The sequence below is a fragment of the Rhinopithecus bieti genome, unplaced genomic scaffold (genome assembly GCF_001698545.2).
Source record: "Rhinopithecus bieti isolate Rb0 unplaced genomic scaffold, ASM169854v2 scaffold_15838, whole genome shotgun sequence".
NCBI classification, from domain to species: Eukaryota; Metazoa; Chordata; class Mammalia; order Primates; family Cercopithecidae; genus Rhinopithecus; species Rhinopithecus bieti.
Window position 1 is genome coordinate 2,656,455 of NW_016808928.1, and position 17,884 is coordinate 2,674,338.

Sequence of the window (17,884 nt, forward strand, 5' to 3'; positions counted from 1 at the left end):
TTTGGCCAGCTGGGAGCTCCAGGCAGGGCTCTGCAAGCTCCCACCTTGCAGACCTGGGGAGCCTGGCTGGGCTGTACGTCCCAGGGAAGCCTGCAGAGCCAGGTGGCTGCCCCACTCCAGGGAGGCTCTGGAGCAAGGAACTGAAAAGCCAGCAGTGCCCCCCGGGGTGAGGGAGGCGGGCTGGCACCAAATCCACGCTTTTCCACCTCTCAGGAAAGAGGTCTGCGTTCACATCTCTCCTTCAATGATCAGAACGCAACCGGACAGCCATCCGCTCCTCTACTCCGGGACTTAGATAGTCTTTATTAGAACAAGGCATTACTACTGGCTCTAGGTTGACAGAACAAATATAAGCAAATTGTTTTAAATTCACGCTAAGTTACTTAAAAAACAAATTACTTTAAATGATGTGCAATTATTTAAAATAAATAATATTTTAAAATAAGAAAATCACTTTAAAATAAACATATTTTCCTTCAGCCAAGAATGCCACACTCCGCACGCCCTCGTTTCCGGGGGGTTCTCACGCTCTGTGGTCCCTGAGGGACAACAGCAGCGTGGATCATGCAGACCGTGGTGAGTTCCCAGGACTCCGGCCGACTTCCACAGGGAAACGCACAGGAAGCCGTCTATCCTGAGACCTCTGCGGTTCCCAAAATCCAACATCGAGATTTTTCTTTAAGGATTTTTTTTCTCAACTGTTATTAACTGGAAAGGGAAGGCTGCTTCCACTGAAACCTTTACAGGAATAAGAATCGGGTCTCAGGCGTAGAGGCTGTGGGCTTCCATTAGAGGCACATCCCACGAACCCTGGGGATCCTGCAGCGCGTTCCTGGGAAAGGCAGCACAGAAACAGGGCTGGGCAAAAAAGGAAACCTTCGGCCGAGACGCCTCGACTGGGTCACTCCTGAAGATGGAGGCACGGTATGTGCTCACCCTTGCCCTGGCACCTGGGCCTACAGCGGGGCCGGCAGGAGGCCCCAGTCCTCAGGCTGCAGTCGGAGCAGCCATGGCCTACACGCTGTCCTTCCAGTGGAAACCTGGGGCTCTGCAGACACAGCTGGTGCCCGGCTACACATGCCAGGGCCATGTAAGGACAGCAGAGAACGGGCTCCACCAACCAAGCCCCTTCTAATGCACACAGTGGCTCCTTCTCACTAAGTGGAGGAGAAAGCAGACTCAAAACAGAGCTGTCAGCACTGAGGACACGGAGACTGGAGGTGAGTGAGGAGCTGGAGGCACCCACAGTCCTGGCTCGGAGCGTGGCCTGGCTGCAGGGAACACCATCCTCAGTGGCCGACTCTGCCCTTTGTGCTGCCCCAGGTGGCTCTGACCTTGCACTGAGGACTCTGCCGAGGTCCTGCGGCATCTCCCCAGCGAGGAAAAGCATGGGTGGGAGACAGGGAGCCCCTGAGGCAATTCTTCCACCCCCACTGCCCCTCCCTCCTCTGGAATGAAGACAGGGAGACACGCTCTGACCCCAAGGAGCCCGAGTCTCTAGACCAGCAGGCGACACGGGACATACATAATGGTAACTGTCATCTAGCACAGTGAGTCATGTAGGCCAAAAACTGCACACACTCCCGTGAGCACCTGGTGGGGGAACCAGAAATCGGGGTGAAGTTCAAGGCACCCCAGACATGAGGAGGCAACACATTCGGGACCGGACGTTGTTTCAAAATTTTCCCAACAATACGCCCTGGCCTTCCCTCAGGGGTGCTCCCATCACTGAAGAAAAGGAACTGGGGGTTCACTTTCCAACTCCATAAACAAATATCTAATGACCTGGGCAGGGGCAGGGGGAAGGTCAGGCCCAGACTCTACAGAACCACAGACCATGTCAGGGGCATGAAGAGGAGGAGGGGGGAAGGTCAGGCCCCGACTCTATGGAACCACAGGCCACATCGGTGGCGTGGAGAGGAGGGAACCACAGGCCACGTCGCGGGCGTGGAGAGGAGGGCAGCAGTACCTTCTTCGTCCAGGGACATGGCACGGATGATGACTGGGCTGGAGTAGGCGGGCAGCAGGAGGGGCAGGTTGGAGGGCACCGCATAGCCACAGGGCACAGGCACCGAGTACCCACAGGGCACATGGAGACCCACACTCTCCTCCTCAGTGCTGGGCGCAGGGGCGGGCGGCTGGTCCTCCTGGAACGGCGTGATGTCGATGACAGAATATGGGTTGACTTTCATCGGGAGCACCAGCTTAGCAGCCTCTACCGCTGGGGTGGTTTCTGCTCCAGCTCTATCCTCACCTCCTGGGGTGCAGAAAGGACTGGTCAGCAGACACATCACCAAGGGCAGGGCAAGCGTGCCCTCTTGGAGTACAGGCGGGAAGCGGGTATGAGTTCCCACCCTCCATGCCATGCCAGGACCCCTGGACGTTCCCAGGTCACTGGGTGGGCCTCGGAGGGAGCACTCGCACATGGGGAACCCAGCGTCACCTCTGCGCGTGGGCGAGACAGACGCAGCCTGGTCACTACAGGAGGCTCATCCCATGAGCTAAGTCAGGGAGAAGCTGCTGGAGGCGGGCAGCCACTCCCCTCACCAAGAGTCTGGTGCTACTCACAAAGAAACACCGTGCAAGCTGAGAGGCGGGTGCTGCGCCCAAAGAAACACTGGCAAACCGAGAGAAGGAACGCTGTGCAAACTGAAAGGCTGGCACTACACCTGAAGAAACACTGTGTGAGCCAAGTGGCGGGTGCCACGCACGAAGAAACACTGTGCAGGCTCTCCCACCGCAGCCTGCCCTGCGCAGTCCTTCTGGTCAGCGAATGAAAGCACCCAACCCACCTCCAGACTTAGAAAGAGAAACCTCTACAGCTACTTCATCCCACATGTTCTGAATACTTCATTTAATCTAGTGATACAATGATGAGGTCATTTTTATCGGGAAATAGCAACACCTTTTCTCTGCAAAAGACAAAAGTCGAGTGAAAAGGTTGAAAATTATGGAAAATAGTACAAAGAGAAGAAACTTAGCCAATCTTAAATTAAGTCATTTCAGGTATATCATGAAGAAATCGTAAGTCTCTGGCTCCTAGAAATCATCCCTTCCCTACAGTGTTCCAGCTGGGCAGTAAGAATGGGGAGAAAATGGGCGAGCCCAATAGAGCTGATGGCTGAGAACAGGTGACTCCGACACTGGCGATCTGCGGACCCGCCTGGGAACCCGCCAGGGGACTCACCTGGGGACCCTCCTGGGGACCCTCCTGGAAACTCACCTGTGGGTGCAGGGGCTTCACTGGCTCCAGCACCTCCTGTCTCAGGGGCTGAGGGGGCCTGTCTGTCCGCTTCTGGGATTTCATCTCCACTGTCAAAATCAAACTGTTCTCCTTCTTCCTCTTCATTATTATTGGTATCATATTTCATTTCATTTTCTAAAGAGAAAAACCAAAACCAGATCAAGGAGGTTAGATAGATAGATTGATCGATCGATAGATAGACAGACAGATAGATAGATCGATCTATGCTAGTCAGAGACATTGACTAAGTGCCTCTATATAGATCGATCAATCTATGTTAGTCAGAGAGGTTGACTAAGTTCCTCGATGCTATACTGCACTTGTAGTTAGCCTTTTTAAGGGGCAAAATATATATCATTAGAATTCTGAATCACTGGTTTTTATTTTCTTTTAATAGGATCTACAATTCACCGTTAGAAAAGAAAACAAGAGGTCGGGCGCGGTAGCTCACACCTGTAATCCCAGCACTTTGGGAGGCCGAGGTGGGCGGATCACAAGGTCAGGAGTTTGACACCAGCCTGGCCTACATGGTGAAAGCCCGTCTCTACTAAAAATACACAAATTAGCTGGGTGTGTTGGCAAGCGCCTGTAATCCCAGCTTCTCAGGAGGCTGGGGCAGGAGAATCTCGTGAACCCAAGAGGTGGAGGTTGCAGTGAGCCGAGATTGCACCACTGCACTCCAGCCTGGGTGACACAGCAAAACTCTGTCTCAAAAAAAAAAAAAAAAAAAAAGAAAGAAAGAAGAAAAGAAAACAAGAGAAAGTGAGGGGAAAAGAGCTTTTCCATTTTAAATTTGTGCCCCCAGCAGATGAACATCACCCGGTTGGGCTGATGGTTCCGAAGAGAATTCAGTGTCATCCACTTTACTTTTAGAAATAACTTCTGATACCCAACGTCTCTCCCTAGAATTCTTCTCCTTTAACTTTCATTTTGCCTCTTTTATTTACAATTTTTAATTAATTATCTCTAATGGTTAGAAAATCAGTGTCAAATATGAACATCGATATATAGCTTAAAACACAAACTTCCAAAGTTATTAAAGAGCATGGTTAATAACCGTTCCAAGCAGGTGCTTGATAAGAAACGTTTTGCAGGAGGTGAGTCACAGGCCTCCTCGGACTGGGGTTACGGCTGGTGGTGCAGCCTGCAGGGTGGCCGCCGTGTGCACCATCTGCAGAGAGCGTGCTGGGACTACGCATCACCATCAGAGCAGACAGGTGCTTCTCCTTTTTCCAGAGGAGACCGTGTGCTGGGATGACACCACCCCACACACCCAGAAGCGAGAGGAACCCAGCCCCTTCCAGCCTTTCTCAAGGGCCAGGATTTCTTCCCAGCACATGTTCCTGAGGAAACCTCCTGCTGCCACACCCTGCAGTCCACAGCAGCAGGTAGCATCTCGGGACAGGGCCTGGGTCAGCCCAAACCAAGCCCCTCCAACATAGACATTCCCCTGTGGGCCAGGGAGATGCACCTAGGCAGGGTGGCCCAGCTCAGCTGCAGGCAGCTGTGGAAGGGGCTGAGGAGGACCACTGCTAGGGAGGAACCCACAACACACGACCCACTTCCACTCCACTCAGTCTCCAGGCGCACTCTGCCGGGCCTCCCGGGGAACTCTAATGGTCTAAAAACAGCCTTTAAATTTGAGGTGTTTCATTTTCCTTTGAATCTCCTAAACTAGTCATGTATTCTAAGAGCGCCTTTTGAAGGAAACAGATTTTTTAGGTCACCGAATACACAGAGGGGCCCAGGTCCGTGACAGCGTGACTGGATCCAGCTTTCACTGCGAGGACAGTGGAGACGAGACCCCCAGCCGACCATGACACCTGGGGGGCCGCAAGAGCCTTCCAGAACTGCTTCCACCAACACTCACAAGTTTTAAAAGGATGAGAATGACAAATACTGAAATTGAATCAAGAAAAGGATTCAAAATGTATTATTTTAAAACATATGCCTGATAAGAGTGTGTGCTGCTGTCCTTCCGGATGGTGAACTCTGCTCTGCCCAGATACCAAAGCCTCACCCACTTCCTAGAGGGTCAAAGACTTCTCTAAATTCAAAGTTTTGAATTTAAGCCTAACCGAGTGAAACAATCGAAGGGGGGGGAGAGCTGGAACGGACAGAACCGCTAATTTCCAGAGTCTGAGCCTTGATGAACTATGTACTTTCAAACCAGTCCTCACTATCTCTCAAGTGACTGTAAACAATACCTATTTCTATTTCGGAAGGTTTTTTGTTTTTGTTTTTTGCCATATCATTAAGTAGTCAGTTTACTGAAATAAACTGGTGAACACCTTTCAAAGTAAAAAGTTAAACAAACAAACAAAAAAACTGTTTTCCGGAGTATTTTCCAAATGCAACCGGCATTTCCATAGAATTCATGTTTGGGGAGAAAAAATCATGTTTGCCAAATAAACATGCTGGGGAAACAATGCCGAGTAAATGCCTGATGAAAATGATGGGTGAAAATGTTTATGTATTGCCGGATACAATGGCTCACATGGGTAATCCCAGCACTTTCAGAGGCCAAGGCGGGCTAATTGCTTGAGCCCAGGAATTTGAGACCAGCCTGGACAATATAGTAAAACCCCATCTCTTTAAAAAAAAAAAGGTACAAAAATTATCCTGGTGTGAAGGTGTGGACCTGTGGTCCCACCTACTCAGAAGGCTGAGGTGGGAGGATCACCTGAACCCAGTAGGTGGAAGTTGCAGTGAGCTGAGATCGCGCCTCTGTGCTGCGGCCTGGGGGACAGAGCGACACCTTGTCCCCACCCCAACCAAAGTTTCTGTTTTGACCTAGCAACATAAGAGGCCACTGCCGGGCACATGTTCAGATTCATCCGGATGGTGACACAATCACATTAGATTTTTATTTTGTCAACTCTATTTTTTGGAAATTATATTTTACTGCCGCTGAACTCTAACAATTAGATAAAATATACCTAGACATGATTCTATAAATATTGTTTTTTAAAACCTTGACAATGTCTGGTACAAAATAGGCTCTTAAATGTCTGCAAGGGGAGAAACATGAGCTGTTGGGACCGGAACCCACACTGTATCCCATACAGGAAGAAGGAATTCTCTTTAAAGTCTTCAGGAAGGAAGGCAGTGAATAGGAGCCCGTGTGTGCAGGAAACGGCCCTGAGGAGACACCAAGGTCCCTCCACTCCCTCCCCATATGCCACCTCCTAGGCTGTGACACCAGCCCGGGAGACCTGTGGGATTACCTGGGACAGTGCAGGTCCTGTGTGCCAGGTTCAGGTACGACCCTGAGAAGAACTGCACGCGTTCTCGGAGCCTGCACCTCTGCTCACCGCCCAGCACGGTGCAGTGTGAAACCTGGCAGGCGGCAATGCGCAACACGCTTGTCATGTGAGTGAATGAATGAGAGAATGAGCAGATGAGCAAGTTTCAAACTTTTTTTTTTTTGCCAAAAGAACTCACTTTTTCCCCTAGTAAAACTTTAAGTAGAATTGATTACTGTACACAAGGTAAATCACAGCAATCAAGACATTCCTCCAAACATTTAAATCTTGTTAGTTTAGACGTGGAGAGCCTTGGAAGGGGCTTGGGGCTTGGAATTCAAGAGCTCTCTGCTGTCACCACAAGACTGGCAGACACTGGCGGAGCTGCCCTCTGTCCTCTGCAAACACCAGAGGGGAAGACTTTCAAGTTGTATAAACTCTCCGGAATGATGTGTGTTGCAAATTCCTCCCAGAATTCATTTCCAGCAAGAAAAAAAACAGCCTTCCTACAAGAACTCAAAGAGGGAAGTTGCGCTCAATGTAACCACCTGAGGCTGCACCCCCGGCTGCGTTGGTGCCCACAGCTGTGCCCACGGCAGGGGCCCAGGACGGAGGGCGAGGCCGCCCGGAGCGGGGCTGCTCCTCCCTGATACCCACCTCCAAAGGGGCTTCCATCAATGGTGAGGCTGCGCCGCCCTCTGAGGTGAGCGTGGGGCCGGGCGTTCAAGGCGGTGTGTGCTGAGCATGTCCATCCCAGACACTTCCCGGGGCCCTGGGAGATCCTGGGCCTCACAGACCCCACCGAGCTCCTTCGTGAAGGGCAATGCAGAATGCCTTTAAAATCCCGGCATTTGGGGTCCTAAGTTTAGCTCTGACCCGAGCCCTGACAGGTTCAATTGTGTCCCCTAAATCCCTGTGCTGAAATCCTCACCCCCAATCCCACGGGTGAGCTCACCTGCAAACAGGTAACTGCCGGTGCAGTTGGTTAACAGAAGGCTGTGCTAGAGCAGGCTGGGCTAACCCAGCGTGACGGCATCCTCATGAGAGCAGAGGCCAGGACAGGGATAAGGAGCCACCTGGCGGCACAGGTGCAGGAACTCCCGGGAGTGCCCACAGACGGCAGGCACCAGAAGAGGCAAGGAAGGCTGTGACCTACATTCCCGGGGAGCACAGACAGCCTGCCAGCACTTTGACCTGGGACTTCCAGCCTGCAGCCCAGGAGGCCTCCCCGTCCCCTGCAAGCTCAGCCAAGCCCTTTGCAACACAAAAGGTCGTGTGTCATCCTCAGGGCCCAGGCGGGAGCCAGGCAAGCTGGGCCGGGTCGGTTCCCACAACACTCCTGCTGCAGCCACAGAAGGAATTCCTGCTCCTCAAAAGCCCAGCTTCAGAGCTGAGCCATACAGCTGAAGGAGAACATTGATGAGAAAAACTACAATTTGCAAACTAGAAAAAAATGCTCAAGGGCTGCTGAAAGCATCTCGGGAGATAAAACGTGTTGTAGTTTGAGATGACAGGGATGTTTCAAAAAGCTGGTGGGGAATCTGCAGTGTAGCTGTCATTCACTGGACACACCACGGCCCAGTGTCCTCCACCCACTAGTCCCTGTGGAGCCCAGGAGGTGGGCGGGAAGGGCCCGGCACCCTGGGTAGGCAGCACGGCAGGGAAGCAGGGAAGGGGGCCTGGGCAGGGCTGCGGCTGGGGAGAGGCTCTGTGCTCCTGCTGCACACGCAGGACGGCAGGTTCTGAGAGTCACGTGTGAAGGCCATGACATGGAGCAGGAAACACAGGCGGCAGTGCAGCCCGTGCCGACCCGCCAGCGTCTGGCCCAAATCTAACCACCTGCCAGCGCCCGGCCCAGATCTAACCACGCACCAGCGCCCGGCCCAGATCTAACCACCCGCCAGCGCCCGGCCCAGATCTAACCACCCGCCAGCGCCCGGCCCAGATCTAACCACCCGCCAGCGCCCGGCCCAGATCTACAAATCTAACCAGGCCTCTGGGTTTGGGGGACTATTCTTCCCCTGCCCCTTTCCTCTGGCCTGCCCAGGACAGGCTACCCTCTGGCCACAGCTGCACTTTCCAGGAGAACCACAGGCTCTGCTGTACTCAGGGGCCGGCCCTTGTGGGTCACCAGCAGCCCATTAGGATGGCCCTAATGCTGACCGACAGCAGCAGCCATTTGAGCCTCAGGATTCCGACTGTTTCTGTCACAGCAGGGCCACTGGGGCTGCCTCGGTGACACTGACTTCTTACCAACCTATTTACACTTGTCAGTATGCAGGTAATTGGCTCATCAACTGAGGCACACATTTCTAAAACAAGTTATGAAATAGAAAACCTTAAGAAACATTGTGTTTCCAATTATTATGACATAATCTGACTACGCCCATTTTAGTTTATACCTATATGCAAAAAAGGGTGAGGAAGTTACCTGACAATCCGATCTTTAAAATGCTGCTGCTGGAAAGGGCACTGTGCCCCGGTTCTCTCCAGGATGACGGAGAGGTTCTACCGGGCCCTCAGGACAGAAACGGTGCTGTGCCCCGGTTCTCTCCAGGATGATGGAGAGGTTCTAGAGAGCCCTCAGGACAGAAACGGTGCTGCTCCCTGGTTCTCTCCAGGATGATGGAGAGTTCTACTGGGCCCTCAGGACAGAAACGGTGCTGCGCCCCGGTTCTCTCCAGGATGACGGAGAGGTTCTACAGGACCCACAGGACAGCTCGAGTCATGCATGGCCATTGCACTTGGGGTGGCCAGTGTGACCAAGGGCCTTACTTGTTCCTGTTATTTAATTCTTATCAATTCTAAGTTTTGTAGACACCTGAGCCTAGTGGACCTCGCAGGCCTGAATCTCGAGCTATCAAGACAGCTAATGGCCTGTGTGAGCCTGAGAGCCATCCCCACACCCACTGGGCCCCTCTGCTTGTGCCTGTCTTCATATGGTCTGAAGCAGAGATTCATTTCTGCTGGTTATTATGATTTTTTTTTTTTTTTTTTTTTTTTTTTTTGAGACAGAGTCATGCTCTGTTGCCTGTGCTGGAGTGCAGTGTTGTGACCACAGTTCATTGCAGCCTTGACCTCCTGGGCTTAAGCAATCCTCCCACCTCAGCCTCCTGAGTAGCTGGGACTACAGGCATGAGCCACCACACCCAGCTAAAGTTTTATATTTTTAGTAGAGACAAGGTAGCACTATGTTGCCCGGGCTGGTCTCAAACTCCTGAACTCAAAGGATCCTCCTGCCTTGGCCTCCCAAAGTGCTGGGATTACAGGCATGAGCCAACGTGCCCAACCCAGTTTGGTTACTTTTAAGAGATACAACTTTTTAGAGAAGTTTTAGGTTCCCAGGAAAATTGAGAGGAAGGTACAGAAAGTTCTCATATACTTCCTGACCCCACAGAGAGCCTCCCCCAGCACTATCCCCCATCTCCCGCCAGAGTGGAATGCTTGTTACATACAACTGAGGATCCAACACTGAGGTACTGTCCCTAACTAAAGCCCACGGTTTGCCTGACGGCTCGCTCTGGGTGCTGTGCCTTCTATGGGTTTGGATAGGCATGTAAAGACATGCATGTACCATTATCAAGGAATTTCGTGGCCCTAAAAATCGCCTGTGCTCCACCTATCATCCTTCCCTCCCGCAAACCCCTGGCAACCACTGATCTTGTTACTGTCTCTACAGTTCTGTGTTTTCTAGAATGTCACGTGGTTGGAATCACATCGTGTGCGTGCAGCCTTTTCAGGTTGGCTTCTCTCGCTCTGTAAGATGCATCTAAGGCTCCTCCATGTCTTTTCGCGGCTTGGCAGCTCATTTCTTCCGAGCACTGACTGTTCCATTGTATGAGTGCGCCCGTTTACCTATCCATTCACCTCCTGAGGGGCATCATGGCTGCTTCTGGGTTCTGGTAATTACGAATAAAGCTGCTGTCGACACCTATGTGTGCAGGTATTGAGTGGACATTAAGTTTTCAACTCATTTGGAAAAATATGCCGGGGCATGGCCGCGGATCACACAGGAAGAGCTGCTCAACTTTGAAGAAGCCACCAAACTGCCTTCCCACAGGGCCGCCCCACGGCCTTCTCAGCATTTCCCGTCTGTGTCCACGCAACCGCCCCACGGCCTCCTCAGCATTTCCCGTCTGTGTCCACAGGGCCACCCCACGCCCTCCTCAGCATCTCTGGTCTGTGTCCACGCGGCCGCCCCACGCCCTCCTCAGCATCTCCGGTCTGTGTCCACGCGGCCGCCCCACGGCCTCCTCAGCATTTCCCGTCTGTACCCACGCGGCCGCCTCACGCCCTCCTCAGCATTTCCCGTCTGTGGCCATGCAACCGCCCCACGCCCTCCTCAGCATTTCCCGTCTGTGCTCTGGATTTTGGCTATTCTAATTCGAAGCCAGTTTTAAGTGATCTTTTCTTAATGAGCAAAAGGATACGAATAAAGTATCTAAGTTTAGTTTAAAACGTAGTCACCCTCTGTCTGGGGTGGGGAGTGGCCTCTGGGGGTGACTAGCACTGGCTATGTGATGGCCCTACACACTTGTGAATACACTAAAGGCCACTGAGCTTTACAATTTAAATAGGTAAATGGTACTAAGATATGAATTATATCTTAATAAAGCTATAAACAACAAAACTTCATCTCTCATTTTAAATAAACTATGCATATAAAAACAAGAGCAGCCTAGGTTTGTCAGGGGAAAAACTGCTAATGTTTGAAACTTATCCATGCAGACACTATCACTTACATTAACGGCATTTAAAAGTTTGCTTCAAGGGCAAAAAAAAGAAGACTACTTCTAAAATACTGGAAGAATATTCACTAAAATTTTAATAGTATCAACCTCCCAGAGGTGAAATATTTTCTTTTCGTGACTTGTCTATATTTTAGTTTTATTCTACACTTAACATGCATTATAATTTTTTTAATTACCCAATTTAGATTATAAACTGTAAATCATTTGTAATACCTGAAATGTAGCTTCACTCAATATCCACTAAATTAACAACAAACAGAAACCACGATACACCCGTCATGGCGCGGCACGTCTCCCATCCTGCTGTGTTATTCTGAAGCCCCTGGACAAATCTACACGAGAAACGCTAAGCACAGAGTCGTGGATGAGAGAACGGCTTCTGGAGTCAGAGAGCTGGGTTCAAACTTCACTTACTGGCCACGAGGCCCCATCTCTCGTCTTTAGAAAGGAATCACAGAATGGAAAGAATCCCTCCCTGGGGCACGTTGCAATGAGTAGGAAAGGCCGTGTGGTGCGTACAAAGACATTTAACGTGAGGACTAAGACCGAAGACCCAGCGTACCTCTTCACAAAGACACTGAAGAGAAGACGACAAATACAATACGCACGATGCAAAAGAAGATGCATAGAACACTTCAATGTCCTGTTTTCTTTAGGGAAATATTTATTCCACAAGCTACCAAGACCTAGTAGCTCTGGCCCCAGCACCCTGAGTAGGAGAGAACTGGCAGCCAGCCCTGGAGAAGCAGGCCACTCATTCCCAGGCTGCCTTCCCTTGTGGGCAGACAGCGCTCTGACTGTTCCAAGTCCATGAAGAACTTTCAAAGACATGCAGTGATGAACACACTGAGAACAAGATTAAAGTAATACTCATTGTTTAAGTTAAGAGATAAAAGCTAAGCATTGTTTTTCCTGGGGCTTTGAAGAGCATATTTGATTCTAATATGAAGGTTTAACTCAGGATATGATTTTCTCTTATTTCGAATGAAGGCTGCTTATTTTTTAACTCTATTGTTCAAAGAAAAGTCCTTTGAAAAGCACCAGGCTGCAAACAGCTTCATCCACAAGAGGCTATTCATAACCACTTCTTGGCTCTGGGTGTCACTGTGGTTTGTAGCTGCTTGTGCTGAAGGAAGCCTCCCCAGAAACAGTCCATCCCCAAAAACAGTCCATCCCCCAGAAACAGTCCATCCCCAGAAACAGTCCATCTCCAGAAACAGTCCATCCCCAGAAACGGTCCATCCCCAGAAAGTCCATCCCCAGAAACGGTCCATCCCCAGAAACGGTCCATCCCCAGAAACAGTCCATCCCCAGAAACAGTCCATCCCCAGAAACAGTCCATCCCCAGAAACAGTCCATCTCCAGAAACAGTCCATCCCCAGAAACAGTCCATCCCCCACAAACAGTCCATCCCCAGAAACAGTCCACCCCCCAGAAATAGTCCATTCCCCAGAAACAGTCCATCCCCCAGAAACAATGCTGCCCCCAGAGACGATGCCAGTGTGGGTGCTGGCATCTGTCTGAGCTCATTATGGAAGTTACCAGGTATTTGGTAAATGATTTTTTGTGAACCAACATTAACATGCCAATTGTACTGATTTCTTTTGCCCGAACATAATTTGCATTGGAATTTTGCTACTAATTAGAGAAAGGCTTTAGCTGGCAGTGTGACTGTTTTGCATTCTGAGAAATCCCAGATCATCTTCTGAATGGATTTGCTAAGTGCTTACCAGCTAGGTCTAAGTACTTTAGAGATGCTAACTTGTCAAATCCTCCCCAAACTTATGAGAGGGGTTCTGTTTGTTCCAGGAATGACGGAAATTGAAGGCTGCTTAGGTCACCAGATCACACACCTCAGAGTCAACATTTGAATCCCAGCAGCTGGGCAGTAGAGCCTGAAATCTTTCCTGGTGCACAAGCTGCCTCACAAACACCACTTCACCTTGTGATGACTTGACTTGCTGCAAAGGACATTTCTAGAGAAGGCACAGGGACCTGGTAGAGGTGAGGAATGGGCATGGACTAAGGAATGATTCCACTGGAACACACAACAGCACCCCTGCCAGGAGGCCCCGAGGGCAGCTACTGAGAAGGACACTTATGAAGCCTGGAAAATGCTCACAAATAAAAATGTTAAAGCCGGTATAAAAACGTACACTCAAAATGTTAAACATCAGGCCACGTGTGGTGGCTCCCGCCTATAATCCCATCACTTTGGGAGGCCAAGGTGGGCAGATCACTTGAGGTCAGGAGATCGAGACCAGCCTGGCCAACATGGTGGAACCCCGTCTCTACTAAAAATACAAAAATTAGCTGGGCATGGTGATGGGTGTCTATCATCCCAGCTACTTAGGAGGCTGAAACAGGAGAATCCTTGAATCCAGCAAGCAGAGGTTGCAGCAAGCCACGCTCACACCGCTTCACTCCAGCCTGGGCAAGACAGTCTGACTCCGTCTCAAAAAAAAAGTTAAAAATTTATATTCAATGACTACCATTATGTAGAAAAGAAACATGGGGAAAAAAACTGGAGAAGTGATGATCTAAAGTACCAGCACCAACTGTGTCCGAGCGCAGGGAAGAACTGAGGTCGCAGTAATCTGCCGCATCCTGATCTTCAGGGGCACTTTTCAGTGCACAGTTTACTTAATAATGGGGGAAATTATAATTAAAGTACCACAGAATCCTCAGAAGAGACACCAGGCCATTATTTCTATTTCTATTTGTCATAAAAGTTATTGGCTAGAAACTCACCTAAGTTTCCGAGCCACATCACTGTCATTAAATGGTGGCTTTCTGAATCAAAGTCCAAGATCATGTGGCCTGTCAGCAAGGACAGGGGCCTCGCTCCCCACCCAGCAGGGGCCTCGCTCCCCACCCGACAGAGGGCTAGGGCGGCTCCTCAGCACCTCCAAGGCTCCTGGGCTCCTGCCAGGGTCTCCCGAGGACACCCTCCTGGGTGAAATGTTAACAGTGGCAAACTGGAGATTTCCACGTTCCTGCAGCCTGGAGTTAGCAACAAGCCCTGAGGCTGGATCCAGTGGGCCTTGGCCCAAGGGCGGCCTGGCCAGTCCAGCTCCACCCAGACAGCGTGGGCCTGTCATACTCTCCCCTGGGTCGAAATCTGGGCAGAGGGAGAGGCTGTGGAGACACCCGCAGCCCCAGGAGAGGTGCGACCTGCTGCAGGGAGCAACACCAGCTGCTGGTAACCCTGGGCACCCCGAGTCCTGCCTCCCTCAGAGGCCATGTCTCTAATTAGGACAACTACCAAGGTGGAGTGCTATGGGGCCAGGGACCTTTCAGAGAGCCAGTCTGGTCGTGAAGACGTGGGTGGGTGGGCATTTCATCCAATCCAGGTGGTAGCACCGCGGGGCAGAGAGCCAGTTCTGGTCGTGAAGACTGTGGGTGGGCATTTCATCCAATCCAGCTGGGCAAAGAGCCAGTCTGGTCGTGAAGACCGTGGGTGGGCGGGCATTTCATCCAATCCAGGTGGTGGCACCGTGGGGCAGAGCTCCTCAGGGTGCCAGGCACTAGCCAGGACTGCTGACGAGGTCAGCAAATGCGGGAGACACATTTAATGACAAAACGGGGTTTCTGCCTTCTTTGAAACAGTGGGCAAGACGGGGCAAAGGCAGCACCCGTCTGCCGTGGGACTCTGAACGGCCCTGCATCCTCCACATTCCTGGACACTTACCTGCAGAGACAACTTCCTGGCCTTTCTTTTATTTTTAACTTTCCCCAACAACTGTACCTGCCTCCTGAGCATGTCAAAGCACCGTATTAATGGTTTCCCATCTTTGCGGGTGGGAAGGAGGGGAGGTAACAGAAAAGCACACGAGATCTGGTGCCCACCCCTTCAAACAGAAAACTACCCAAGACAACCACTCATTTCCATGAAATGCCAAAAAGAAAGCAGGGAGGTGGGAGGGGGCCCTTGCAGGGATGGTCACCCAAAGAGGGCCCACGGCGGATGAGGCCACAGGATGACACCCACTGCCCTGCTTTGCCAGGGCATCATCTCATTTGATAGGAATGAAAAACAATAAAAGGTGTTGCTCTCTGCCTCATTTTCCACTTTTATTTTTCAGACAGGGTCTCACTCCCACCACCCAGGCTGGAGTTCAGTGGCACAATCTCGGCTCACTGCAGCCTCAACTTCCCGTGCTCAAGTGAACCTCCCACCTCAGCCTCATGAGTAGCTGGGACTACAGGCATGCACCATTATGCACAACTACTTATTATATTATTCTTTTTGCAGAGATGGGGTCTCACTATGTTGCCCAAGCTGGTCTCAAACTCCTGGGCTCAAGTGATTCACCCACCTTAGTCTCCCAAAGTGCTGGCATAACAGGTGTGAGCTACAGTGCCTGGCCTCATTTTCAATTAAAACGACCTAGTCTGGCAGAGCCTAAATGCCGGCAATCCACAAATGAGTGAAGCTGGGGTGACAATGAGCACCATGGCAAGGAGACCAGCCGACAAAGAGGCAAGGAGAGCAGCCGACGTCACCCCCAGAAGAGAAGCAGCGGAGCCGTGGCCTCGGGTTCCCAGTACCGGGTCTCGTACCCCATGGTCTTTCGGCTCTGGAGAACTCCAAGAGCTGGACTTCAGGCCTGGTTCCCCAGCGCAGACCCCCAGCAGCAGGAGTGGGGGTCCCTTCTGGCCCCTGCAGTGTCACAGGCTGTTTCTGGGGTGGCCACTGCTCACCCCTGGATTCTCCCATCTCTGTCATCTGCCAGGCCTGGTGACCCCTGGATTCTCGCGTCTCTGTCACCCACCAGGCCCCGGTGACCCCTGGATTCTCACGTCTCTGTCGCCTACCAGGCCCCGGTGACCCCTGGATTCTCCTGTCTCTGTCGTCTACCAGGCCCTGGTGACTGACTTGCTTGTGAACAGCCTGACTTCCAGGCTGCCTCTCTTCTGATCCAGCTACAACCTCTGAGGGCCCAGAGTGCCCATGCAGTTGGGAGGGCACAGACAACCAAATCCTGGCATCTCCTAGACCCACACCCACGGTGCCAAGGGGCCTGGAGCCCACACAGTTAATTCCCCGACCTCCACAGCTGCAGCGCCCCCCGGATCTGCAATGGACACCTGGCCCGTGTGCACCATGTGGTCAGGCAGGTCCCGGGAGAACAGAGGCCAGGTCTCCAGGCCCCGCAGACAACCTGCCATGGAAACGTCGGTCAGTGTCCATCTTCTCCACTGACTGGAGCGCGAGCCGGCAACCCTGGCATAGTCTTTTTGGCCATAATTTAACTCGGGTGAGGGGACGATAAAGAGAAATCTTTCATCAGCAGCCCTCCCTTAGGGAGCATATGGAGAGAGAGGTCGTGCTTGTCCCTAAGCGGCCACGCAGAGGAGGGAAGCAGAAAAGGAAACTGGGCGAGCGCTCACCACAGGCAAGCTGTGCTCTAAGCCTGAGTGGGGCCTTTAACACTGGAAGGCTCCATCCCGTAATCACCCTCCTGGGCCTTCAACACTGGAAGGCTCCATCCCGTAACCACCCTCCCACTCCATCTCCGACCGCGTCAGGCTGAGGGGAACCTGAAGGGAGTTTCAGACGCTGACGGCAGGTCCCCTCGAGCAACACAGCAGCACCTGTGAGGAACGCGAGAGGCTCATCCAGGATGCCCCTGTCGAAAGGCAGCGGTGGGGGCACCCGGGTCACATCGGAACCTTCTCTTTCTCCCGAGAAGCTCTCGCTCCCCCCCATACACCAGTGACTAGCAATTCAGTGGTTCCAAAAGTACCCTGTCCTTGATGAGAGCAGCAGCGCGCCCTGACCCACAGGCCCACCTGCCGAGTGCTGTTACCTGCAGGAGCGGGATGCGGGGGCTCTCGCTGGTCCATGCTGCAGCTCCAGACGCCTCTCTTCTCGGCTCTGTTACGGGAAGCAGCCTCCTGCGAGAAGGAGAGACACTGCTTGTCACCATTCAGGTGGAAAAACACGCACTCAACAGATGCAGGGCTGTCGACAGAGAACCCCGCCAAAAGGAAGAACTAACTGTCATTATGATCCATGATTAGAAGACTCACCACCTATTCGTCGTGAATACTTGTAAATCTCCCTTGAAACAACATTCGAGAGCAAAACAAAAGAGACTTCTCAGGGTTGGAGTGACTTCACCTTGAACTGTAGCCAGAAGTTTATTTTGTAACTTGGATTCGCTGGCCAGGCCCTCCCAACCTGACACTGGCTTCAACTCCTTGCTGAATGTCCCACCGTATTCTAAAGGGAGAAATCAACATGTAAACCAGACGTGTTACTTCCAGACTCAGCTGGGATCAGGTGCGGCGCTGGCAGCCCTCTCCACTCCTTCGGGTAAACATGTGGCTAACCTCTCGGGGTGAGGCTGGGTCCCAGCCTGCCTGCTGTTATGATTCTTGTCTACACTTCGTGTTTCCCTCCCTGCTTTGAGGACATGAGTTTGAGTGTGAGCTGGATGCCAGCCGAGTCCCGGGAAGGCCAGTTCCTGGTGACTTGTGTTAAGACCACAACACACAGGCCTGGCTCCCGCCAGAACCATCCAGGGGAAATAAGCTGTCCTCGGGGAATTCTCTGGCTGCCTCGGCTCCAGCACCAGGGACCAGGCATCAGCCCCAGGCCCCGGCTGCATCAGGAAAAGCACATGGGGCCACAGGGG

General features: G+C 51.9%; 1 protein-coding gene across 4 annotated transcripts in view; it reads right to left on the reverse strand.

Moving 5' to 3' along the window:
* ARHGEF10 (Rho guanine nucleotide exchange factor 10) overlaps positions 1-17,489 on the reverse strand; it is a 122,793-nt gene extending 105,304 nt beyond the window's left edge. For all 4 annotated transcript variants that reach the window (XM_017887850.1, XM_017887848.1, XM_017887847.1 and 1 more), the window contains exons 1-4: positions 17,277-17,489; positions 17,054-17,141; positions 3,224-3,379; positions 1,970-2,257 (exon numbers count right to left, since the gene is read on the reverse strand). In XM_017887850.1, coding sequence (XP_017743339.1) covers positions 1,970-2,257; positions 3,224-3,379; positions 17,054-17,090 — 481 coding nt within the window. In that variant the 5' untranslated portion in view covers positions 17,091-17,141; positions 17,277-17,489. The remainder of the gene's footprint in view (positions 1-1,969; positions 2,258-3,223; positions 3,380-17,053; positions 17,142-17,276) is intronic.
* Positions 17,490-17,884: the final 395 nt, after the last annotated feature.